Source organism: Harpia harpyja, chromosome Z, assembly GCF_026419915.1.
Source record: "Harpia harpyja isolate bHarHar1 chromosome Z, bHarHar1 primary haplotype, whole genome shotgun sequence".
NCBI classification, from domain to species: Eukaryota; Metazoa; Chordata; class Aves; order Accipitriformes; family Accipitridae; genus Harpia; species Harpia harpyja.
Window position 1 is genome coordinate 12,831,880 of NC_068969.1, and position 25,689 is coordinate 12,857,568.

Sequence of the window (25,689 nt, forward strand, 5' to 3'; positions counted from 1 at the left end):
GCACTACCACTGCTAACAGAAGTTATTGCTATGCCCAGCCCTTCCTGGAGAGTGCTGCTGCTCAGCTGAAGAGCTTATTTTCCTCTTTCTTCAGTGAAGGAAGAATAATCATTTCTCCCTAAGCTCTTCCCCTTCCCTCCCTAGCCAAAGTCTCTTATGATCTGAAAGACCCTCCCAGTCTCAGATTGGAGCACAGGGTTATTACATGCTCTGTATTATGTGCACCATCAGCACTCCAACGAGCTGACGGTAATATACTTAATGGTGCCAAAATTTGTGAATGTGCCAGAAGACTTTTGACATCATTTGCCACAAACACTAATCCATAAACTCTGAGCTGCAGGCCATCTGCATGTCACCCAAATGACTATCAAATCAGGTTTTCAACAGCCTCCAGCATGGCTCATTCTCCATTAGCTCTCCATTGTTAGTGTTGACAAAGGGTGTAACCATGTTCATGGCTAAGGACTTCGGATGTCTCCTGGCTTATGATCAATTTCTATGGTAATTCAAGGACTGGCAGTTGTCATTTTTTCTGAAGAAATAACCAGCCTCTCTTTCTTCCTTCTACCCATGAAATACTTGTGGCTTTGGGGAGATCTGGAGCTCCTTCTCCAAAAGAGGAAATGCAGTTCTAAAATGCAGCACCTTTATTCTTCCCCTGGTGCAGAGTGGGTAAGTTCCCAGAAGGTCAGGGAAGGCACTGGAATAACGTGAGAAAGATTAAGGCCACAGTTTAGGGCTTTTGTCACCTTACCTTTAAGACACATTCTCTACTCTTTCTAAACTGTGTTACAGCATTCTGGATATATAAAAGAGGCAGCAACCTTAGGGAATACCACTTCATAGACAGATCCACAATAGAATATAAAGCTGGAGATAGGTCATGCTCTTTCCTTTCCTGTGCTGTGACACGAGGACTGAACCAGGGAACAAAGGGATGTGGCTGGGAGGGAGCACTCTGGCTATTCTTCACTGTTAAATTGACTCCCTTCAGCAGCATCAAGGCTCACAGCTATTTCAATGTACCTGAGGAACGGGAGCAAGCCCAGGTGACACATGAATTTGATTTTAGACAAAAGGCTAGCTAAAGACTTTCACATTGTTATGCTTAAAACAGTTCCCTGGTTCTTTTCTGCCAGTCATTTGCTCCTTCCTCCAAATATCTTCTTGCAAACAACTTAATTTAGAAATGCTTCCAACAGCTGCTGTCTGCGTCAATTTGTCTTCTGAAGCCTTTTTTATGGCAGAGACTGTCTTACTCCATGTTTTTCAGAATGGTGTGTAGCTTTACACTTTTAAAGATGGGATCAGACCTTTATGATGCTAACAGCCCTCTAGTCCTGTGCAAGAGCTGCGGAAATGATGCATCTTCTATCCTATCCTATCCTATCCTATCCCATCCTATCCTATTCTATTCATAAACCTCCCCTACCAGTTTCTACCTCAATGCCTTCCCATGCCACATTATGCTACATCATTAAGAACTATTTTATGTGGTTTGGCTTTTACTAATCCTTAGAGTAAGTTGAGTAATACGTAGGAGAGGACTGTCCTAATGAGACCAGTTGCTTTTATTCTATCTGTTTATATTAGAGAAAGCAGACCAAGGCCTTTCATGTGGAAGGTGGGGAAGCTTACTATCATCTTATAAGCTCTTTGTACAGCTGCTGACTGGCCTGCAGGGAGCCACAGTTCAATCATGCTTAAACCTTTATTAAACAAGTCTTTCACACTCCTATGTTTAAAACAGTTTCCTGGTTCTTTCCACAAGCCACTTGCCCCTTCCTCAAAACCTCCTCTTGAAAACCACTTCATTCAGAAATGTTTACAACACTTCTGCTGTTTCAAATATTTCAACGTAGTCTCCCAGTGAGTGGAATTTTTGCCCAAAGAGCTCTAGTCAACCCCTTAGATCTATCCCCAGCATACCTGAAGAGTAAGATTTTGAGAGCTGAATATGATCTGATATTCTCAGGGAGAAAAAAACCCACAGAAGACAGATTCAGGGCCTATACTGTTAACAATAATCAGAGCTACTATAAGCTATTGACGTGCACAGGCAGGATACTAATGTGGTGGTCCCTTCCTCTCTAGAACTGAGCAGTTGTCTTCCCTCTTCTTTCTCCAGAGTTCATTCCTTTCCTTTTCTCTCAACCACCAACAGCGACTGCCAACACAGCAGGACCTTACCTCCCTGCTCTCTCCTCCACTCCAGCTTTGAAGAAAGCAAAGCTAAGCAAGATACTGCCATCATAGTGCTTCCAGATCACCCATTTGTGTTCCGAGTTGACATTGTCCCCTTCATCCATTCTTCACGGAATCATAGAATCACAGACTAGTTTGGGTTGGAAGGGACCTTTAAAGGTCATCTAGTCCAACGCCCCTGCAATGAGCACGGACATCTTCAACCAGATCATGTTGCTCAGATCCCAGTCCTAACCTGAATGTTACCTTGAATGTTTCCAGGGATGGGGCATCTACCACCTCTCTGGGCAACCTGTTCCAGTGTTTCACCATCCTCATCATGAAAAATGTCTTCCTTATATCTAGTCTGAATCTACCTTCCTGTAGTTTAAAACCATTACCCCCTTCTTGTTCTAGCTACAGTAACAGTGATAATAATAACCAATAGCAGAGAGAGCACAGAAGGGAAAAAAACCCTCAAGTGACATAATTTGCCTTGGACATTTATTCCTCATGGGACTTGGCACGCTGCCATCAGTGTTGAGCATTTCAAAAGAAAAAGATATTTTGAGTATTTATTACATTTTCTGACCTTTCTGGAGCTGATGGATGACAAGTTCAGTATGAAAACCCACCAACCTTCAGACAGTAACACAAACCCTTGAGCTTGTGATATTAATTCCTGCAAGAATACTAAGGATAACGACGTTTCTCATCAGGTAGAAGGAGTGAGAACAATTAGCTAAAGCTAGGAAATAAACAAGCAGTTCTGGCTGGACTATGAGCAAAGTACTGTGGATAGTTCTGGCCCCTGCATGTTATGTCAAACTTTAGTAGCTGCAGGTACCATATCTGCTTTCCTACACGCTGATACTGAAATAAGAGGCTGCAAAACTTAGATTTGCTTTTCTCTGTGGGGAGCGTAGTTAGCCTAGAACTCTTTCATTGCCAACATTCAAATAAATGTAATATATATTTTTTCAAGCTCACTGGGCAGTGAACACCACAGATACACGTGATCAAAAGGGAATTAAGCAAGTTAATTCAGTTGTCTCCCACCAGGCCCATTTTCATCAGCGGTGGCATTACAGCTCTTATATGTGATTATTTTTAGCATTAATAAATAGAAGTAGGGCTGGTCTGTGGCAGGTGTGGGAGAGAGCACTGGACTTTACCTGCTTTGTTACACACTTCCTATTGAACCTTACTAAATTGCTCTGTCTCTGTGCTTTCCTCACCTATGGAATATAATTCGTGTCACTCAGAAGCTTGCAGGGTTTGATTCAGCAACATTAGCGAAGTTCTTAGATGTTAAACCAGGGCAACCCCTTATGATTGTCTACAGAAAGCTTTCGCTGCAATTGGTAAACACTGGCTTGCTCTGCAGAGAGATGACCAGGTTCTTGGGACCTCAGCACACAGCCTGCCATTCTCCAGCCAAAAACCCACCAAAGCAGGGGAATAACCAGACAGGATTCCTGCTGCTCTATGCCCTGATACAGGCTCATTCCACTATTAAGGCCACAACATCCCCTTCCACCTCTCAGTCCTGATAATTACAATGATTCTTGGGAAGAATATAATAAATCTAATCAGAGATGTGTGTCATGATAAGCAGTACCAGATGCTCCAGCATACCCTTCCTTTAACCTTGTAATGTGCAATAAAAAGGAGCTTCTTTCTGCTATCTTGGCTAACGTCTTCTCAAGCCATAATCCATTTTATTACAGGAGAAGCTCCACCTTTACCCCTTTTCTCCCCTTTGTGTGTAAGAGACCCAAGCAGCAGGTGAAGGCAGATGGGGGGAAGCTGCTCTCTCCCAGTTGAAGGCAACTTTCCCCCCGCCACTTTGCCCTAATTTATAGGGCACCAAGGAGGGACAAAACCTGCGCCCCCGGCCCCCGCCGCGGGTGTTTGTTCCACGCCGGGACACGGGGCGATGGCCGCCACCTCGGGACCGGACGGTCCGTGAGGTGAGAACGGGAAAGGCCAACGAGCCAGCCCCCAGCTCCCCTCTTTCCCTTCCAGTCGCTCCCGGCTGGAACTATTTGTCCTCCTCAGCCTTTGGAGGCGCCGCGGGACAGGCTCCCCACGCAAGAGACCGCCCCAGCACCCACCGGGACCAGCGCAGCCCTCCCGCCGCCTCGGCATGCCCCCTGCGCATGCGCTCTCTCGTCTCCCTCCGCTTGGGTTATTCCATCCTGCCCCTCAGAGGGAAGGGGTGTCTTAAAAAAATGCAAGTTTATCCTCCTCTATATCACCTTTAGGTAAATAGTAACGCTTCTGTCTCTGGTATAAAGCCGCTTTTTTGTTATTTTACAATGAGTCATAGTGCGTGTGGCTGACAGGCAGGGCGGAAAACTCTCCTTGGCATTTTGCCGCCCCCCCCTCCCTGCGGATAGGTCGGTCCGGCTCGTCACCTTCCTCGCTCCGGAAGGGGCGGGGTGAGGTTGAGGGTCGGTGCGGGCGTTGGGTGTGCGCTGTTGCCGTTGGGTGAGCGGGGCGCGCGCTGGGCGGTTGTAGCTCCTCGCCTCAGCCGCCGGCCCTGCCATGCCGCCGCCGCCAGGCCAGACCCAGCTCCCGGACTGGGACGGCCTGAAGCTCCGAGTGCGGACCCTCATCGCCTCCCACCGCGTCATGATCTTCAGCAAGAGCTATTGCCCCTACTGCAATAAGGTGAGGGGGCGGCGGGAGTCACCTCGGCGCGCTCTCCTCCGCGGGCCTTCTGCTCGGGGCGGCAGCCGCCAGAACGGGGGGGGGGGGGGCTGTCAGAGCCGCTTCCCCTCGTCTCGCCGCGAGAAGGAGGCAGGCCTGGTGAGGCGAGAGACATCTGCCCTGAGGGCGCCCGCTCGCACGCCTGGCGGCCCGCCCCGGGCCGGGGGAAGTGCGCAAGGGAAAGAGGGCTGGAAAGCAGGCGTTGCGGGGATGCTGCTTCTTGCGACGGCACCCTTGGGGTTTAGAGCGTACAGGAGTAGTCCCGTATCCACCCCACTGAAGTTAAGCGCTGTGTGCCACCCCTTGGAAACTCCCATATCGGGCTTGAAGTGAGGCAAAGATCCTAACTGGCGTCCTTGGTAGTTATTTCCCTTTGCCACGCGATCAGAGGGGTAGGTGAATGTGTGGGAAGTTGCGCGCAGTGTGCTTTTTCCTCTGCTAAACAGCTTTTGTATCTGTTACTTGAAGATCAGAGTGCTGGTTGTGTTGCTTAGTGAAAGTTTGAGCACCACGTTGGTGTTCAGCTTTGTCCAGGTTACATCCCTGGGGAGGGATAAGTTGAGTTTTCTGCTCTTTTTGAATTTGAGGGAGAAGATTGACTCTATAGCAAGAGTGTAAGTTCTAAATGCTGGCCATAATGCATATTTAAAAAAAAAAACCAAAACACTATTGATTAATGGTGATGTTTAGAGAAAAATATTTTTCTAGCCCTGGTTATGCACCAACATCACAGGGTAGCTGTAGCTAGTGAGCCAGAGTCATTAAAGAAAAACAGGATCTTAATTAGAATTTTATGATACCATCCCATTATAGTCATAGCCCATACAGAATCTGGGTGTTTGTAGGCATTGTGATTCTTGCATGTTTACAAAGAGCATGTTATGAAATGTTAGGTAAACCTTATGGTACCATATTCGATGTAGCCATGGTGGAAAAACATAATTGGAACTGTGGGATCGAGTCCTAGTGTTCCTCAGTGGAACTGACAGCCAGGAAGACACTCAGAAGCTGCACTCCCACGTGTAGATTAGGTTTAGTTCCCGTAGCTCTTGTGAGGGAGGAGATACTATGACCCTGTTGTAGAAAATGTAAATGAATATATCCTATCTCACTGGCAACTTAACTGAGGTTTTGGGAAAGGAGGCTTCTGTGTATAAGAGAATAGGCAAAACCAATGCCTTTTCTCCAAGAATGTTTTGGCAGAAAGATAGTATAGCATAGTAGGCAGCTCAAATCCTTCTAAAATTTGCTTACTTACCAACTTACTCAGTGGAAGTTTTAGCTAATGAAGGGTTGGAGTCTTGCTCAAGTCTAATCCACTTGTCAAAAATGTTATCCTCTGTTGAAGAGAAATCCTTTTGTTGAGGACTTAAGTGCTGTCCATTGAGAAATGCTTAGTCGTGCCCATCTATATTGCTATGTGTGCTTTTAGTGATCATGATTGCTCAAGTGTTGATATGTGTGGCACTCAGTCCAGTGTTTTTGAGATCATACAATGGCATAGTAACTCTTTAAACCTTGCAACCTTTTCCTTCATCTATTTCTGGTATTGCAGTGGGGCTAGACTAACACAAGGAGCTTAAGGGAAAATTAGACTTGATTGTAGTCCAGTAATTAAATTCCAGATTAATGTTCTTTCCTGCATCTGTTCAGAGCTTCTCTATTAGGCAGGATTACTTGCTTCAGGGAAACAATCAGATATGAGGAATATTATCTTTATTGTCTTGGAAGGGGGAAGAACGAATATCGTGAGTAGGAGGGCCCTCTCTCATGGCTCTTTCTAGGAGGGAGAGTTGAAAGACCCGATATGAATCTTTGTGAAGGAACAGGTGATAAACTTGGTGGGTGTGGGGAGGAAGAGCTGATTGCTCTAGTAGGCAGATTTCCTTGGCTTACTTTCCCATTTGGAACGGAAGAGAAAGGTAATATAATGAAGAAAACATGTAGAAGAGGTGTTTATTGCGGAGAGAGAATTAGAAGAAAGCTTATGACAGAAGGAAGCCACATGTGAGACATCAAGTGATGAAACAGAGAAATACCTGCAGCAGTATGAGTATGAACAACCCCTCCCACCAAAGACTTAGAAAATAGTGAAAGGAATGGGAGAACAATGGGTAATGCAACATTCTTGCTAGCTGATCTAGTCTGTAGAATTAATGAAGTGGATATAATTTGACAATGTAGTTACAGCTTGGGTACTTAGTCTGTAATCACATAGGTTTTTGAGTTCTTGAAGACAGACAGATATGAATAGTGTGCAGTGTGTCTGTCTTTTACTGTGGATGGTTGTTAGTAATGTGCTTTTGGTAGGATTAATGGAAAAATGGATGATGTTTAGTGCTAGTGCAGAGAGTACTCGTGCTCTAGAAGGACCTGATTTGGAGGGTGGGAAGAATTCTTTATTTCAAATGCAGGTAGCCATGCTGGAAGAAAATTAAGATTGTGCTTTCCTTCAGAAAAGCACTGCAATAAATTCTCTAAATGAATTAAGTAGTTGATTCTGTTCAGTTTAGCTAGTAGTGTGACTAGTCAATTGTGCAGTTCTTTTTCAGCAAATGCAATTTATTGTTCAATTGCTTTAGCAAGGCAGTAGTGGAGAGGGGGTGGTGTTAGAATGACTTTCTTGTCATAACTTAACTTGACTGTTCTTTAGTTTCTTACCACCCTGAAAAGATTTAATAGTAAGTAAGATAGAAATGCATAAAGAAAACATAGGGTTTTAGCATGAAAAATTGCCAAGTCTGAACACTGTGATATGTTGAATTTATTTTAAGAGCAACAACTGTGGTTTCCTAGAAGTTGCTGGTTATTCTAGTTATATGTTACGCTATTACCGATTACATTCTGTATCCACAGGGGTTTCTGGTCAATTCAGCTCTAGCTATTATAGAATGTTAGCTGATATGTGCAACAGCAGACCTAGGACATACCATTATTACTTAACTTTACTGTATGAAGCTATTTCAAACCTGCTTAGCTACCCTAGTGACAGAAAGTAGCTCCAGGAAGAGTTTTGTAAAGTGTTACATAATTTCTCTGAAACTGAGAAATTGGTCTACTGTTTAATAATATCTGGAAATATTTCTAGTCTCTCTTTTTGTGAAAACTGGAAGGATTTAGTAGGTAAATAAGGCCATTGCACTGGTCAGAAGGGAAGTAAATGGTTGTATCAGTGGCAATACAACCTAGTATCCCATCCCAGACACTTGTTGGAGAAATTACATTTTTAGGATTGGGGTATAAGGAAGGAAATTTCCTATTATGTTACTGAAGTTTCCAGCACTGTGTGGCTCAAGAATTTCTTGACCTGAGTTTGTATTAGTTTTATTGAGTTAAAAGTTTTCAGTGGATCTTTCTTTCATTAGTTGGTCTAATAGCTGTTGATCTCCTTTTAATTTTGGCTTTTACAATGTCAGGTGGCAATAAGTTTTCTGGTTTGTTTATTGCATGGAAAGTTTACTTCCTTTTAATTTCAAAATTGTTTTCTGGTAGATGCAGTTGTTGCTGTTTGCTCCAGTGAGTATTTCTCAGAAATCATTTCCTGTTCACCTTATCTAGATATTACTCATGATTAGTGTGTGTTATCTTTCTACTCCTCCTAATCATTTTCTTTTCCAAACTGAAATAATCTATTATCTCTTGCCTGTATTGAAGATTTCGTAACTGATCATATACTTGTTACTTTTCTTTCTTTCTGTTTCATTAGCACAACACAAGTATGATCTATTCATAAGTATAAAGTGCCATAGCTATTTCTAATTAGGATGCTGACACTTGTCTGATTTTTTTCTCTACTCCATATCTTCAGTAGAGAATAAAGGTTGCCTAAATGCATTGTCTTAAATCTGTCCTTTCTTGAGTGTAATCCTTTCTTGTTCTACTAATGTTCTCTCTCCTGTCCTCACCTCTGCCAGATGCTGTTACAATATTTTAGCAGTTTTTTAAAAAAACAAAACACTGATGGAAACTTGTCTGTTACCCTGCTGCTTTGCTGCAAACTAAACCAGCAGCCAAATAGCCAATTTTGTGACTTCCCTCCACATTCTTAGCTTACACTTCATAGTAGCAATCCCTTTAAGCTTAGCTTTTTAGATCTTTCATGGCATTCAGCTTGGGCTTTGTAACAGCAGTTGCAGAGCAGGAGGTCTGGAACAGTTCTACTGCTGTTTGACTTTGATTCAGTCCATAACCATAGTCATTCCAGTAAGCAAGCCAGAAGGGAATGGTGAGTTTAGGACAAAAGTTTTTAGGGCCACCTAGATGGTTAGAGGACTGGAGCACAGGATGTGTGAAGAAGGAGCTCAGTTTGTTCAATCTTGAGAAGGCTAAGGAGGGATTTTAGTTGCTGTCTTCAGCTACCAAGTGGGAAGACAACCAGACTCAGAGTTGCAGAGTGAAAGGACAAGGGCCAATAAATACAAGTTGCAACGAGAGATACTCCAGTGAGATAAAATGGAAATTCTTTACTGTGAGGATTGTCAAACATTGGAACAGCCCAGAGAGGTTATGGTACCTCTGTCCTAGTAGATATACAGAACTGGAGTGGATGGTGCTTGCGCGACTTGATCAACCTTCACATTTGGCCCTGCCTTGAGCAGGGAGTTGGATCAGATGACCTCCAAAGGTCCCTTACAACTTAAATTATTCTATAATTGTAGAACTAATGTAATCAGTTATACAAGCAGAGCTTATTTTTTTATATTATGGTTGATATATGATGTGGTAAGAAACTTGCCATGTAGGTGGTACAGAATACAAAAGCTTTATGTTTGCATAAAGCTGAAACTCAGCAGAAAGCACTGGAATACTCAGCCTTTGGCATAGTAACAGCATTGATCACAGCAACATTAAAAACATTTTATTCATCGTGTGTTTGACATCTTTAAGCTTATTAGATGTGACTCAACTCACTCTTAGTGAAGTGCTGTCAATAAATTTGAGGTTCATCAGAAAGCTGGTTGTAAAAGATTTCTTCTGAATTGGCAGCAACTTAGTGTGCTTCATTGTTCAGGCTCCATGCTGGCAAGTGGATCCATCACACAGACATTTAGTGCTTCTTGCTAGAGCTGTTTTCACATCCAGATAGTTATGATTAAAGCAGATTTTTTTTTTTATGCATTGCCTTACAATGTCTATTTGCATGGGTAAGCCTGCAAATTATATTTCAAAGGAGTAAATATTGCCATATGTAATACTGCATCCTGTGTCATGAGGTATGGTGTTGTCCATCTGGAAGGACAGTTCACAGTTTCAATACTGCCAGTTTAACAAACGATGTTACTGTAAAAATCTCAGTTCTAAAAGGCTACCTGATTTGAATCTGGTAATGGTACACTCTATCCATCCAGAACTGATGTTAGAAAAACACCCAGAACTCTGTCGGGGGGGGGGGGGGGGGGGGGGGGGCGCAGCGTGGTGGGCAGTAAATCTCAACTAAGTTGTCATTTAGGATGTTTGTTGGTTTTTTCTTTTTAAGACTAGGCTTGTTTATAGACTTCTTTTATTTATTGCTGACTTCTGTATGCATGAAATGTGTTTCTAGGACATGTTCTAGTGATACTGTACCTGAGTTTGTTCATGGCAATGCAGGAGAAAAGCAGCCTTTTAATGACCAAGCATCTTCAGAATGCTTCTTCTGCTTAAAGGAGAAGAATAGCAATTTAAAAGGTTAAAAAATGTAACTGTTACATTCTGATATTAACTCCCTCAGTATTTCACAAGCAAGATATGACTGATTTAGTAAAACAATGGCAAACAAGTTAGAACCACTCCTGCCTGATCCTGAAGGCTGAGGCAGATGTTGTTAAAAAGCAAACCAAGAATCAGAGCTGGAAAAAAGTTCAAGAGATCATCTAGTCTTGTCCCATGCCTCAGGGTAGCAGAAGCTGTAGTTCAAACACTTTTGACATGTACTTTGAAGCCACTCAGTGATTAAGATTGTCATCTACCTAGGCAATACATTCCAGTGTCTTGCTGTTAGGAAAAACTTTTCCTAAAGTCTAATCTCAATCTCTTGATGCAGTTCAAGACCATTAGTTCTTATTCCATCCACCACTGCTTCTTTTCTTCCTTGAGGTAGTCAATTATTTATTTAAACACAGCTATTTCTTTCCTCATCTTTTTTATGTTAAACCCAACTCATTAACTCCTTACAGTAACTGTTCCATGCTTGTTCTAAAACTTTTCTGAAGTACAGCAACCAGAAGTGAATTCAGGGCTGGTAGGCATGAGCTGTCCTAGTGCTGAGTACACTTGGGGAGTATTACCTTTTCTGGAGCTTTTTATAATGCACTCTTTTTTTTCTTCTTTTTTTTTTTTTTATTTACTTGACAGCGTTTTGTTTTGCATGTTATCCTCTACTCCTGTTTTTTTTTCTTTCTTTCCTGAGTACTATCAGGGAATCTGGCTGCTACTTTATTTCTCTTCTTGAGGTTTTTCCATATGGCAGTTATTCTCATGGCTTGTGGTCTCTGTCAGAGATGGAGAAGTCTGCAGCTAAGCAAATTCTATATAGAAACTTTTCTTAAGGTAATGAAACTTTTATTGGAAGGTTGCTGTGACGTGGGATGCTTAATCTGAGTGCTGTTAAATAGCCTGGGTTTAAGTGAGGAACATACAAAACATAGAAGTAGTGCCAAACTTTACCAAAACCATGTAGGGCTAGGCCCTTGAAGCATAATAACTGAGGCTTAAAAGTTACCTTTGTATGTCCAACAATCAAGTGTTGACACCGTGAGCTGTGTGTCAGATCTTGTGAAACCTTTGCATTGGCATTGTGTCTGTTTCTGTTGTAGGTGAAAGAACTCTTCCGTTCTATGCATGTGGAGTACTATGCTTTGGAACTTGATGTAACTGGTAAGTAGAAGAAAGAAAATCTATCACGTGCTGCTTAATGTAACTAAAAATGGGTGACTGCATGACTCCTTAAGCTGTCTTGAACTAACTGGAGGATAAATAAAACAATTAAAATCAGTTTTAATATACACAGAGATAAAAGCAATTAGGCTTCAATGTGGATTTTAATACAGGATGTGTTTTTAATACAGCTGAAGGCTTTGACTCTTTCTGTACAAATCATCAACTGATAGAGGGTGTGAGATTTGATTTTTCTCTGAGGAGCTCTGTCTTTTGGGGGAAAAGCCTGTGGAATTTTTCTCCTACCTCAGGTTCTTATGTGGCCTTAGATGAATTGTTAATGTTTGACTTGATATATGGGTGACCTTTATAGGGAAAGTTGCTGAGTCATTGGAAGGAAGGGTAAATTCCAGTACCTTGGCTGTTACTAGTTTGATGTTGTTGGTTTTTTTTAAAGCCCAAGCTGCTTTAGTTTTAGTACATGTGTAGTGATTTATGCATACATGTATGTAATGCATGTAGCTTTTAATGTAGTTTTAAGAAGTAGTAGTTTCTAACATAATTCTTAGTAAATTCTTAATTGCACTGTTGGTAAGCTGTTGAATATGTATTATCAATTTTCTTCTGTACAAAGCTTAGTTTCCAATGCTTTTTTAAAGTGCTAATGCTTTTTTGAAGTGTTTGTGCCTAAACAGTGTTTGGGAAAAATGTACTTATTTATTGATCAGTAGCATCTCTTCTTACTTATTTTTACTTTTTATTAAAGTTATGATATTGTGAACTAATTATACCCCAAGATATGTAAAGTACAATGCACAGTCATTTTTTTTCTGTAATACTCCTAATTGATAATGTATTTCCCTCGCATTTGTTCTGATTACTGATACTAAGTAGATATGATCTTGGAGTAAAAAGATTTTAGTCAAAGTGATTACTAAATTTTCCTTCCCACTTTTACTGCTGGACAACTGTTGAGAGATCCAAATTGAGCCTGTGTGTAGGTGCTGATGATTCAGGTGACAGGTCAGGTCGGGCAATGCTAATCTTAAAACTGGAAGGTTTAAGACAGTGTGATGGGTAGAAAAGGTCTGAAGGTAGCCTTAGGGTAAGTAGAAGAGCATGTTCATTCTTCCCATCCCCATATTTTCATAATACAAAGCTGCTGGGCAAAACTACGTGCACTTACACAGAACATACTCCAAAACCAGGCAATTCTCATGAGAGAAAAGCTGTCTGTATGATCTCTTGTGATATCTGGAAAATTATTTTTGTGTAGTACCAAGTGTGACACTGTCAGGAAGAGACTGATAAGAATCCAGGATATACAGGGACTAAACTCTATTGCTACAACTTTACTCCATTCTGTAGAATTATGGCTTGAAGCACCAATTTATTCTCGGTATTTAAGCATGCTCTTCTGAGAAGTGGTTTCTGAAGACTTGCTTATGTTCAGGAAGTCTACAAATGTGATGCTTATAATAGAATTGTTTTCTTGGCAGGCCTACACTATATTGCAGTCCAAACCTTTAATGCTTCAGTTGTCTTAAACACTCCCTTCTTGAAAATTGTTCTGTAATGTACCTCTTTCTTTTATTCTTAGCTGATGGACCCAGTATTCAGCAAGTGTTAGCAGAGCTAACTAATCAGAGGACAGTGCCTAATGTATTTGTGAATGGAACTCACATAGGTGGCTGTGATTCAACTTACCAGGTAACTTTTCTTTAAAATCAGCTGGAAATTGACAAGACTACAGAGTGAATTTGCTGTTTGATCATAATTAAATTTTGTGTGACATACTAGACTGGACGATCTGGGGCAGAAAGGGCAATGTCACTCAGTTTTTGTTTGCTCAGAAATGTGCGTGGTAATTTCTTTTCTTTTTTTTTTTTTTTTTTTAAACTCTCCCAGGCTTATCACGATGGATCACTGCAGAAACTTCTTGGGGACAGCAAAGATACAGAACCTTATGATTATGACCTCATTATTATTGGTGGTGGCTCAGGTGGACTTGCGTGTTCTAAGGTATGATGTGAAAATTGCATTAAAGAACAGGTTGTATATGAAAATTCTTCAAAAGTTAGTCTCTCTATTAATCACAGTAGTATGAAACAGTCTATATTTTGATGATTGTTACCGTTCAACTTGTTAATTAATGAATCAGTATTAGTCTAGTAATATGCTCACTTACGAGATCGTGGTCTATGTGGACCAGTTTCTAGCCAATGTTTATTCAGGTCTCAATCCTAATAATAGGTTTTAGGTTCCTGGCTGAGGGTGGAACTAGAAGTTTAAGTATCTGCTCTTCATGTGTAGTACACAGGCACTTTAACACTTGCAAACAGTAATCTGGAAAACTTAAAGGCTACTCGTGAAGTACTTTGACTGTTTAGGATTCAGGATCACCAGTCACCTAAAATGAAGTGCTTTCAGCTGTTCTCTCAAGGAACTGGTTCACTTTTTAGTTCTATTTCTAGCTGCTTTTTCGGAAATGGTAATAGAGATTGTGTTCCTCTTACACAATTAGCTGTTGTTCAGAGTGCCTCAGGACCTAAGGTATGGATTCAGTTTTCTCTTCTACCTGAGGAATTTGAACACAGGCTTCCCACCTCTGTCAGGTATCCTAACTGTCAGTTTATGGTTATTCTTGACAGCGTTGGCAGTTGCTGTACAACAATACAGCAACACAACAGTGCAACTTTCACTAGATAAATATAAGGCAGGCAGAAGAAGGTGACAACTGAATTCTTGAATTGGCCAGTTGGGCATTTTCAGAATGCTCCAGATCTTTCTTTGCAGTGCCTTCTGGGACATCAGTTATACACTTGGTGATAATTACCAAACTGTTCAGAGTGGGACAAGTCAGGTATTCACAGAATACAAGATAGTTGGCTAAACCTTGCTTGAGCCAGGATTGTGCAGGAGTTCTTAAACAGACTTGAGACACCTAAAGATTTGATCCAAGCCCTTGAAAGATCAAACAATGGGTAGATTAAATCAAGTGCCTGGTAATTCCTTGGATAGAGTATTGTAGGATTATTCAGGTTGGAATGGACATTAGGAGGATGTCTAGTCTAAGCTTCTGCTCCAGGCAGGGTCAACTGTGAGGTCAAACAAGATTATGCAGGACCTCATTCACTTGGGCCTTGAAAATAGCCAGGGGTGGAGATGGCACAGCCTTCCTGGGAAACCTGTTTCACTGCTTGAGTGTCCTCATGGTGTGAAAGTTCCTTATATCCAGTCTGAAACTATCTTGTTTCAACTTACGGCCATTGTCTTTTGTCCCTCCACTACTCACTAGTGTGAACAGCCTGGCACAGTCATCTTAATGACCTTCTCGTAGTTAATGGAACATTGCTCTTGGGTTCCCTCCAAATCCACCTTTTCTTCAGACTGAATGTGTCAAATTCCCTCACCCTTCTCATAGGGCATGTGCTCCAGCCTCCTGAGCATCTTGGTGGTCCTCCATTGAACTGTCTCCAGTTTATTAATGTCATTTTTTTTTTTTTTCATTCATTCATGAACATGCCAAGTCAGTCCTGCCCTCCTGAGAGAAAAGGAGAGCTAACAGCATAAATATTTCTTTGGGTGAGGTAGAAGATGATCGTAGGCTGATAAGCCTATCTCGTACCCTCTTCAGATCATGGCTTTTGACAATGTGGGATGATATGGATGCAGCATTGAACATAAGCATCCATTCAAAGTTTGGAGGAAAGTAATAGTTTTTGAGGGATTTAAATTTTTGTCTAGTGAAGGAGGTGGAAGAGCCATATGTGATAATGACACTAAGTAGCAAATGAGCCTTCTATTAGTGCTAAGTATATCGTGACTGTAAATGAGCAGACAGGCTTTCTTGGTCAGGCAAAAGTTCAGTAATGCTGACTTGTCTCTGTCTTTTATAGGAAGCTGCTGCCTTGGGAAAGAAAGTAATGGTATTAGATTATGTTGTTCCAACGCCTCTCGGAACCTCATGGGGTAGGCTTCAGTTAACTTGTATTTTATGATGTTTTGAGTGCCAGTGATACATACTGAGTTGTTAGATATTATGGATTTGTATTCTTAGAAATTGTGGCTGAATTCCTGTAATTCTGGAACACAGATAATAAACGAGTTGTTTTCCTGGCATGCCTGCTTTTCTGGACAGTTATTTGTGTTTTGTGCATTTCTAACTCTCAGTTCTTTGTCAAATGTTGTTCTAGTTTTGTTCACTTCCAAATTGTGTCTGGGTAGTGTGTCTGCATGTTCACATTCTCATGCTTGGGGCAGGGGGGGGAGGTTGCCTTTTGGATCTAGTTCTATTTCATGGACAACTGACCTAGGCTACCCCTAGAACAGTATGGCTATGCATGCCTCACCTTTCCATAATTAAAGATAGCTGCTGTCTGACCTTATTAATGCTATTGGCAGTTGAGAATGAGTGAGGAACTTCATTCACCAAGCTTTATTGCGTCAAGGTATGAATGTGCTTTCATAGCCAAGATTTCAAACAAAGACATATTTCAAATTCCACATAATAGGTGATACTGAAGCCTACAAACTCTGGGCTTTTTGCCTTGCTTACTTGCCAATCTGACTAAAATCTGAAGTACTGTGGAGTAGGTATTCTGGGTCTATGTTTAAGACAATACGCTATACCCTTAGTGGTTCAATGAGTCAAGTAACCTCTTAAACTGAATACAAATTTGTAAGCTTAGTGTGTTCATTGTATTTTAAAATGTTTCTTACAACAGAAATTTCATGTTTCTCGTGTGGCTATAGCAAACATCACCAACTGATATATGGGTGATTATACAAAGCACATGATAGTAAAAGCATAAATAATATGGTTCTTTCCATCTTAGGACTTGGTGGAACGTGTGTAAATGTCGGTTGCATTCCTAAGAAGCTAATGCATCAAGCAGCACTTCTCGGTCAGGCACTGCAAGATTCAAGGAAATATGGATGGCAGTATGAAGAGCAAGGTTAGTAAGAACACAGAGGACAGACCAAAGCAGTGTACAGATGAGACTCTGAGCTTAAGATTGTTTTTGTACTTTGGGCTTAGTAAAATAGAGGGCAGAGTTCAGTAGTTTTCTTGGGTGAATCAGAAGGCATCTTCCTCCTTGAGTCATAGAAAGCTTTAGGATTGAAAGCTCATTGTGTTTTGTTCCCTGAAAAAAATGAATCTGAATTAAATGAAAGAACTTCTAGAATGGGCTTATTTCAGATAGTAATAAGTCAGGTAAATATTAGCGTAGTAGAACAAGTCTTTAATATGTATCCTCATTACTGATTATAATGTTGTTTTCTTAGCATGATGTACAATGAATAAGACTTCAGTTTTTCTTTAACAGTTCATTGCACTTTGATTTCTTTAAATATGAAATTAATGTCTTGTTTCAGTTAAACACAACTGGGAGATCATGGTAGAAGCAATTCAAAACTACATTGGTTCTTTAAACTGGGGATATCGAGTGTCCTTAAGAGAGAAGTCTGTGACATACCTCAATTCGTATGGAGAATTCATTGAACCACACAAAATTAAGGTACGTGCTGTGTTTAAAACATTTAGTTGGGAGGGAAAACTCATTTTCTAAAACTGCCTTTTAAAATCCAAAAAGGAAAAGGCTTAATCTTGACATTGCCAACTTAAGTCAACTGAAGTTAAAAACTCATTTGTGAAATAAGTTATTGATTCAAATTATTATTGTACTTTAGTACATGCCACAGTGTTTGCAAACCTAGTAACTGTTATGTAAGAGTAATGTGGATATCTGTAAACTTAGGTCTTGCATGAATAGAGTAAGGTGGTCTTGGTTGCTAACTTCATGACTGATGTCAGCAGCTGGGGGGGCGGGGGGAGGAAAAAAACTTCAGCTGTATGATTTTGCCACTTGGAAAATCTTCATACTAAAGCATAAAAACTATTGAAATTAAATTCAGATTAAGTGCTTGAGTAACAGCGCTGCTAGAACCTTATGCTGTATCAGCATAAGAATTATACTGTCAGTTTTGCAAGACAAAACGTGTGCTGGCAATCTTGCTGTATGTGATCATATTGTAGCAAGGTTAACTTAGAAGAAGTGCATATTGAAGACAACTGTTTGTTCAGTGTGTGTAGTTGTCTGTTTTCAATATGAGTTTATGAAGGCTGAACTACATGAGTTTCAAACCAAGAGACCAGCATCGAAAAGATAGTAGTATGCTCAACTTATCTACCAACTGTTCTAGTGTCCAGGTATGCAGGTCATCTACTTAAGTGTCCTTAGTCTATAAATGAAGTAGAACAGAAAGACTTTCAGCAGGAGGTTGGACTAGATGACCTCCTGAGATCCCTTCCAACCTGAATTACCTGATGACTTGATGGGGAGGAAGTTTAGCTTCATCTGTGTTGGAAAATAACTGAAGAGCAAGAGTGAAGGTCAGATTTTGAGATGCATTGGCAAGATGAAATTTCCCAAGACCAAGGGCCTCTAGAGGTCAAATTAGTTTGAATTCATTTAAGGTTGTGTCTTAGGCCCTCTGAAATCATGTAACTAGATACTTTTTTTTTTTTTTTAATTTCTACATTATCCTAAGAACTAATTGATGATATTCTGCCACTAGCATTCTGTTGGCCTTTTATTGGAAGTGGGGGGCAGGGTGGGGCTTAATTTGTTGTGGCTTTTTATAACTTGAAAGTGAAGTTGTTATAAACAATTCAATCTAAATGAGTAGTTGAAACGGACAGGATTCAAAGAGTAAATCATTTTAAGTGCTCTAACTAATGTGAGAAAAGCCTGATAGTTTGTAGTTTAAACCTGTTGTTCTTCAGTGACCTGCACGGCTTCTCTAAATGGATTAGTTCTTGTTTGAAACTGCTTGTTCTTGATTCGTAGACATACTCACAATATTTAAGGGGAGGATTACGTATTTTTTTTCATTTTATCTTAAAACCTGTTCCTCTGATAAAGACTTTCTTAACTGTGTCTATATAAACAGGCAACTAATAGAAAAGGACAAGTAACCTATCACACAGCAGAGACTTTTGTCCTGGCAACAGGAGAAAGGCCTAGATATCTGGGTATCCCTGGAGATAAAGAATACTGTATTACAAGGTGAGATGAAAAGGCATAATAGACTGACCTTTGTCTGCTCTAGTGTTTGCAAAGACAAACAAGCTTGTTTTGAAAGAACCTTGTAACTTATACTTCCTTTCTTTTTAGTGATGACCTCTTCTCCCTGCCTTACTGCCCTGGCAAAACTCTAGTTGTGGGTGCTTCCTACGTGGCTCTAGAGTGTGCAGGATTTCTTGCTGGTCTAGGTCTAGATGTCACAGTGATGGTGCGTTCCATACTTCTTCGGGGTTTTGACCAAGAAATGGCAGAAAGAGTAGGTGCTCACATGGAAACACATGGCGTAAAGTTCATCAGGAAGTTTGTACCTGTTCAGGCAAGTGCTTTCTTTAGGTTTCTTCTCTCCATGCAAAATTACTTTAAACAGCACATGTAGAATGTACGTGCTGTCTGGGAAGGCTTTGGCTCTGTACAGGAATAAATTTTTTATGAGATTAAGCTGGTTTTAGTGCTGAATGATAGATTGGTAGGTCAAAATTTGAAGTGACAATGTAAGTGAGCTCTGCTGCTTAAGGTCATTCTAAGGTTACAAATATTTATACAGGTTGAACAGCTGGAGGAAGGCATGCCTGGACGACTGAAAGTGACAGCAAAGTCTACTGAGGGACCAGAAATCTTTGAAGAAGAATATAACACTGTAAGTGTTTCTGGATTTGAAATAACTGAATATAGCAGCACATGAAAATGTATTAAAATGCTTTAAAAGTTGTTCAGGAAAAAAATAAAGGGAAATCTTGCTTGCAAAATTGTTCACATAAATTACTGACAGGAAAAAAAACATGAAAATTCAATATTTGTCTTCACTTGAGCCCTGTCAGCAGAATGGGTGAAACTTTACATGCCTGGAATGTAGTTCATCTGAACAGTGTTGTTGCTTCTATTTTTGTTCTGATACTAATGTTTTGCTGTTTGTTGCATCTCTGAAAGAAGTTGCACATGGAGGAGCCTTAACTGTTTGTGGCTCTTTCAAACAATTTTTGGAAAAGTTACTTCCATCGTTTGCTTCACAGTTTTTTCAGAAAAAGACCAAAGGGAGTGTTATGCTGATTATGCTTTTCTTGCATAAAATTATTGCATTTAATTTTGGTTTTTTAGGTTTTGATAGCCATTGGTCGTGATGCATGTACCAGAAACATTGGTTTAGAGACAATTGGTGTCAAAATCAATGAGAAGTGAGTATTGCTCAACTCCTTTAAACCACACTGAATGCAGTGATATTTTTAAAGAGGTTAAAAAAAAAAAAAAAAACAAAAAAACCCACCAACCTAATGATACTGATGCTTTTTTTTTTTTTTTTAAATCCTCACTCTTACACCTGGCAATTATGTGAACCGTTAAAACCTTTTCTCTCCTGGATTTGAGCACTGTTGTCTGTTAACTCTATTTCTTTAATATGTATTTTGTAAAAACTATTCTGATTTAATGCCCATGCGTTAATACCCACTGTGCTTAAGGAATAGATTAATATATTTGCTTTATTTACTTAGAAACTACAGTTTAATATTCTCTTAAATTAAATGTTTTATTCAGCTCATGTGGCAAGTTAGTCTAGGGATTTTAAGAGGCAGCAAACTACTTGCTTCCTACAGATTTAACTTTTTTCTTGTTTCTCCCTGGTGTCAGTGCAAAACTGGTACAAAGGAAGGGCTGGATTATGTTGTGCAGGAGAAAGAAAAAATTAAGATCAGGTTGCAGCAGCTAACAACTTACTAAGCCAACTTAAATATGTGAGTGATGTTGCAGCTCTTTTTTTCCCCATAGGGAAAATGTATATTGCAAGCTGTATAATATATTATCAAGTAAAAGATCGTAAGTCCAAAGATGTCTTGAGCAACTTAATTGTCATCAAACATGCACTGTTGCTTAGGTCAAAACTGGCCCACTGAATGCTGACTTCAGCCATGTGTCAGAGTTGGAGGTAATTGATGCTCTGAAGAGTTTGCGGTTGAAGAAAAAAAAGGCATAAGCGTATTTAATAAAAAGTGCACAGCAGTTAGAGTAACATCGTTGTAGCAGAACTTCTCCCCTCTGTTTTTTGCTGAGCTTTAAGGAAGGCTATGGTACTGAACTCTATTCTGTTTTCTGTTTGTTTTAAAGGAATGGGAAAGTACCTGTAAATGATGAAGAACAAACCAATGTGCCTTATGTTTATGCTATTGGAGATATATTGGATGGAAAGCTTGAACTTACTCCAGTTGCCATTCAAGCAGGGAAACTGTTAGCCCGCAGGCTTTATGGTGGTAGTTCCACAAAGGTAAAGCTATAAGAATACAACTTCAACTTATTTCTATGCTTTTTGCCTCAAAATTGCAATAACACAGGTTGATTTGTCCACTTGACTGTAGGCACTGCAAGGGTTTTGTAAAAACAAAAAAAAGTGCTAATACAACTTTTCCTGTTATTACTGTATAGAACTTGCATAGTCTAAATATAAATTTTGTTTTTTTATTTTTAGTGTGACTATATCAATGTACCAACGACAGTGTTTACTCCTTTAGAGTACGGCAGCTGTGGGTTAGCTGAAGAAAGAGCCATAGAAGAATTTGGAAAACAAAACTTGGAGGTGAGAGCACTCAAGACTTGTTTAACTTGTAGCTTGAGAATGTTTTTCTTGGGCCTTGCTGCTTTACACTCAAGGCATAGTGTTAAAACAAGATTAGAAGGTTAACTAGATAGGTCTTTGATCATGGAAGTGTTGTCATCTTGTTAGCAAGGTATTGGACTTCTAGAAATCCAGGACCTGACCTGATAATGTTAGAATTGTGCGTAGCTATTTGCATGCTGCCGAGAAGCATTTGACTTCAGGAGGCCAAACGCAGGTTGCAAAACTGTAGGCGGTTTTTTTGTTGTCATGAATTACAGACTTTACCGCTGAAATATACCAAACTCCTGGGATGAACTGTTTATTTTCTGCTTGTTTGCTGTAGTTGAATTGGGAATTAATTTCTTCCTGACCTTTCCTTGTGGCTATAGGAGTATCAGGCATAACTTCCCTGTTTTATGGTAATTTCTGGCTTCTGCACTTCTCTGAAGAGTTTCATTAAAGCTGTTTGCTTGCCTTGTGTTTAACTCCTTACATCTTTCAAATAAACTTGGCATTATTTAGCTTCTGCTGTTAACTGTTTTGCAGAATAGGTTTAAACTTACAGTAACTAGATATTTTGTACTACTAAAGCACTTCTCTATCTGGAAGTATGATCTTAAAATGCTGTGTCTTATAGCTGTTGCTGTTTTAATCAAGTGTTTAAATCAAGGGTGCATGGTTTGAGTCAAATCGTCCTCTGCTGACTTCTGGAGGATGGACTGCTTGGGCTGGGGTGGGGGGAGAACAAAAATCATTGTCTTGTCTAGTATATGTTATAAAAATCTAGTGAGTTAAATGTCAAACCACCTATTTGGAAAGGCATTAAAAATTAGAATTATATCTGACTGAATTAATTCATCAAACTCTAATACTCTTCTTCCTGTCATTCTCCCAGGTTTATCACAGTTTGTTCTGGCCACTTGAATGGACAGTACCAGGCAGAGATAACAATACCTGTTATGCAAAGATTATCTGCAGTAAACATGACAATGTAAGTAGCAAGCTGAAATGGATATGCTGAGTGTATTCTTGAAATTTCTTTTTAGACCAGCCAAAAGACTAGTATCTTTTATTTGGCCTACCAGCCTGAGGCCAGCTCTACCCACTCAGTTAATGTAAGTATTTAAGAGGTCTAATCAATTTGGAGAGAGCTGGTTGTTTTGGTTTGGGTTTTTTTGGTAGAACAGCTGTTTGCACAAGTGGTAGCTTTATACATTATGAAAATTCATCCTGAGTTCCTATTTAAGGATAGATTTGTGCAGAGATTCGCAAGGGTTTTTCTTCCAAGTGGGTTTTGAGCAACTGTACTATCTGGTGTCTTGCTTTAGGTTTCTGGACCTTGTGGTTTTTGCACTTTATGAAGTGCAGAGTTTTGTATGCTTAGTAGAAACTTGGAAAACATGTGGTTGGTCCTAGAAAACTGATGAGAAATGGGAATTTCTAGTGATCAGTAGGTTCTTGTTGTTGCAAAAAATAAGTACCAATGCTGTCCGGTATTTTTCCCCAAAACTATCTGAAAGAACAGACAAACAAAGGGAGATTTTTTGGTGTTTAAAAATACTTTGGAAAGAAGGGATGATATGAGGAAACAGCATGGCTTTTAAGCTAAGAGGAAGTAAACTTACTCTTTTCCTTATCAGCCCACCTAACCCTTTCTCAAAGTCTGCAGAAAGGCTCAAAGTTCTTCTTTTATTGGAGCCTCATTGGAAATAATCTAAATTCAAAGAACACAGTAGAAGAAAGGACTTTATTTAGATTTCTATGTGAAAGGCTTTTTTCCTAGGATGCTGGAGGACAATGTAAGGTAAATTAGTGTATTTAAATTGCTCGTATTATGAGGAATTTGTATCCTGTCTTGTAAATCATGGGCAGACCTGGGCTAGGACATTTCTGAAGGTATAGGAACATCCTGGGGAAATGTTTTAAAACATTGTTTGTATCCCTCTTGATAAACCAATTAATGAAGCAAATTTAAGCAAACCACACCCATTTTTAACTTGTTTTTATAGCCTACCACCATCACTCTGGATCTTGCTACAGAGACAGCTTGCTCAAAATTCAAGCCTATAATGTTTTCATTTTCCTTCTTGTTAACTGCTTGAGGAGGAAAGGAACAGAGTGTGAAGCTCTTCAATATCAGATTTTTAACAAACAATATAAACAGGTCCTCTGACCTAATTTCAGTGTAGAAAAATAATTTTAAATCTGAACGTACTAAATGTACTGTATATCTATAAAATCATAAAAACAGCTGACAGAACTGTTTAGTTTTAGGCAGTATCCTTGAATTAGTGCTGTGCAGTGATTTTAAAACTCATTCATTCTGCTATAATGGACTGAAAAGAATTACAGAACTACTTTATTTGGAGTAGTTAATTTTTGGTGAAGACTCTGCTATTCACCTGCTTGCATAACATGTTTTTAGTGTAGTGGGAGTTACATATTAGAGCTTTTGTTAAACTTTACCTAGTACTAACTCCTGTTTTGCTCTCACCTGTCTTAAAGAATCGTGTGATAGGATTTCATGTTCTTGGACCTAATGCTGGTGAAGTTACCCAAGGTTTTGCTGCTGCAATAAAATGTGGTCTCACCAAAGAATTACTTGATGAAACAATTGGTATCCATCCCACTTGCGGAGAGGTAAGGGAGGGGGAGGGTACAGCTTGATTTTAAAACCTGCTTTTGAAGATGGTTACCTAGATGCAAGGAAAGAATACTACATTGTATTTTATGATATTTATTTAGTATTTGCTTAAATTCTAACCATAAGATACTGATACATGATAGAAAATGTGTTAATGTGCACTGCAACTTGTTTTCCATTGTAACAGTTCAAAAAATCTAGTATTGTTACTTTACAAGAGGAGACCAGTAGCCATGCGAATGATAATACAGAGGAACAGTAAATAAGCTGGTTTTTTGGTGTCTTACAGGTGTTCACTACAATGGATATTACAAAATCTTCAGGACAAGACATCACTCAAAGGGGCTGCTGAGGTTAAACCTGCTGTTTTACATGTTTTCATGTTGTGCACACTTGGTTCTGTGGAAGCCCTAATACATCCAACTGCTTTGCAGCAAAATAAACATTTGCATCAGTACCACTGTATGTGCTGCAGCTGGGAGTGGTGCCTTTGTGAGGCTTCCTCAGTAAATAGTGTGTTGCAAATGGAAACAGTAATACAGCAGGGAAATCTCGAATGGTAAATCCTGACTTTGCCTGGAATCAGCACTACTGTGCTTTTTTGACGTTCTGGCTCGGAACCTTATTGTGAGGTGAGCTATGACTGATGGCTGCCATGCAAGGTTGGGAGATCTCTTTGTCTTGTCAGATGACTGAACTCCTCCTGAAGGAAATTCTTAAGTTGCACAAATTTTAAAGCTAATGCTTCTAGGCTCCAATGTCTTGTACAAATGCCTGAGATAGAGGACAAATATACAATTGAATGATTCTTGCCAACAGTTTACAGTTTACTGATTTATCTTGTGATGCGTTTTGTTTTACTTAATTGTATATTCAGTTAAGGCAAGATGGCACAAATAGGATGTAGTGTTGAGCAGCGCAGTTCAAGCACTAGTCTCTCACCTCAGCCAGTCTAAAACTTCAAAGTAATCTAAGACATCGCTGTTGTTCACGTTCATAGTTGTTTGACCTCAGGTGACATCATGTCTTTAAGATAAAAATTTAAATTGTAGGCATCTTGTGTGTCAGGGTTGAAGAGCATAAGTGCAAGATCTTGTCACTTGCCACTCTTATGTGGAGTATTGAAGTCTTGGAAGAGCAGGGTTTGAGAGTAACCTATCCCACTAATACAGTAGGTGCCTGCCCATGATGGTAATAAGCGTTGTATGGAATTTCTTTGAAGCATGTGTTGCAGTGGAGAACAATGACTTGGTGTGCTGTCATGCTTTGTGTAGTGTTGTGTACAGTCAGTACTCGGAAGCTTTCTTCCACCCCTAGCATTCTGCTCTGGGGCAGTTGTGCTTGAATTTGACTCTTAGTTTTGTCCAAAGAGATGTTTTGAAAGACTGTTCTGAACATTGTATGATAGTAAACAAACAGTTTTTAACTATTTAATCTATGATGTACTATGGAATTTGAAGTTCAATAAACAATACATACAACACTTTGTGGTGTCTGACCTCATGGTTTGTGTTATTGCATGCTTGAGATTTTATTGTGCTTCAATTACATTGGTTATCACATGCAGTACTAAAACCTCTAAAGACTTGTGCATGCTGTAATCTTTCAAATGG

General features: G+C 39.8%; 1 protein-coding gene across 1 annotated transcript; it reads left to right on the forward strand.

Moving 5' to 3' along the window:
• The first annotated feature begins 4,637 nt into the window (after window positions 1-4,637).
• TXNRD3 (thioredoxin reductase 3) lies at window positions 4,638-25,559 on the forward strand. Its single transcript, XM_052777779.1, has 16 exons — window positions 4,638-4,863; window positions 11,697-11,757; window positions 13,358-13,467; window positions 13,666-13,779; window positions 15,657-15,729; window positions 16,596-16,715; window positions 17,137-17,279; window positions 18,715-18,830; window positions 18,939-19,164; window positions 19,393-19,485; window positions 19,944-20,020; window positions 20,946-21,102; window positions 21,304-21,411; window positions 22,328-22,423; window positions 23,938-24,072; window positions 24,366-25,559. Exons 1-16 carry the CDS (start codon window positions 4,738-4,740, stop codon window positions 24,426-24,428), a joined length of 1,818 nt encoding a protein of 605 aa, XP_052633739.1. The 5' UTR covers window positions 4,638-4,737; the 3' UTR covers window positions 24,429-25,559.
• Window positions 25,560-25,689: the final 130 nt, after the last annotated feature.

Excerpts from the sequence above, each read along its gene's own strand:
- TXNRD3 (XM_052777779.1), top strand. The coding sequence starts at position 4,738 with ATGCCGCCGCCGCCAGGCCAGACCCAGCTCCCGGACTGGGACGGCCTG. Across the intron at positions 4,864-11,696 it reads ATTGCCCCTACTGCAATAAG|GTGAAAGAACTCTTCCGTTC; the intron begins GTGAGGGGGCGG and ends TTTCTGTTGTAG. Across the intron at positions 21,412-22,327 it reads TTGGAAAACAAAACTTGGAG|GTTTATCACAGTTTGTTCTG; the intron begins GTGAGAGCACTC and ends TCATTCTCCCAG.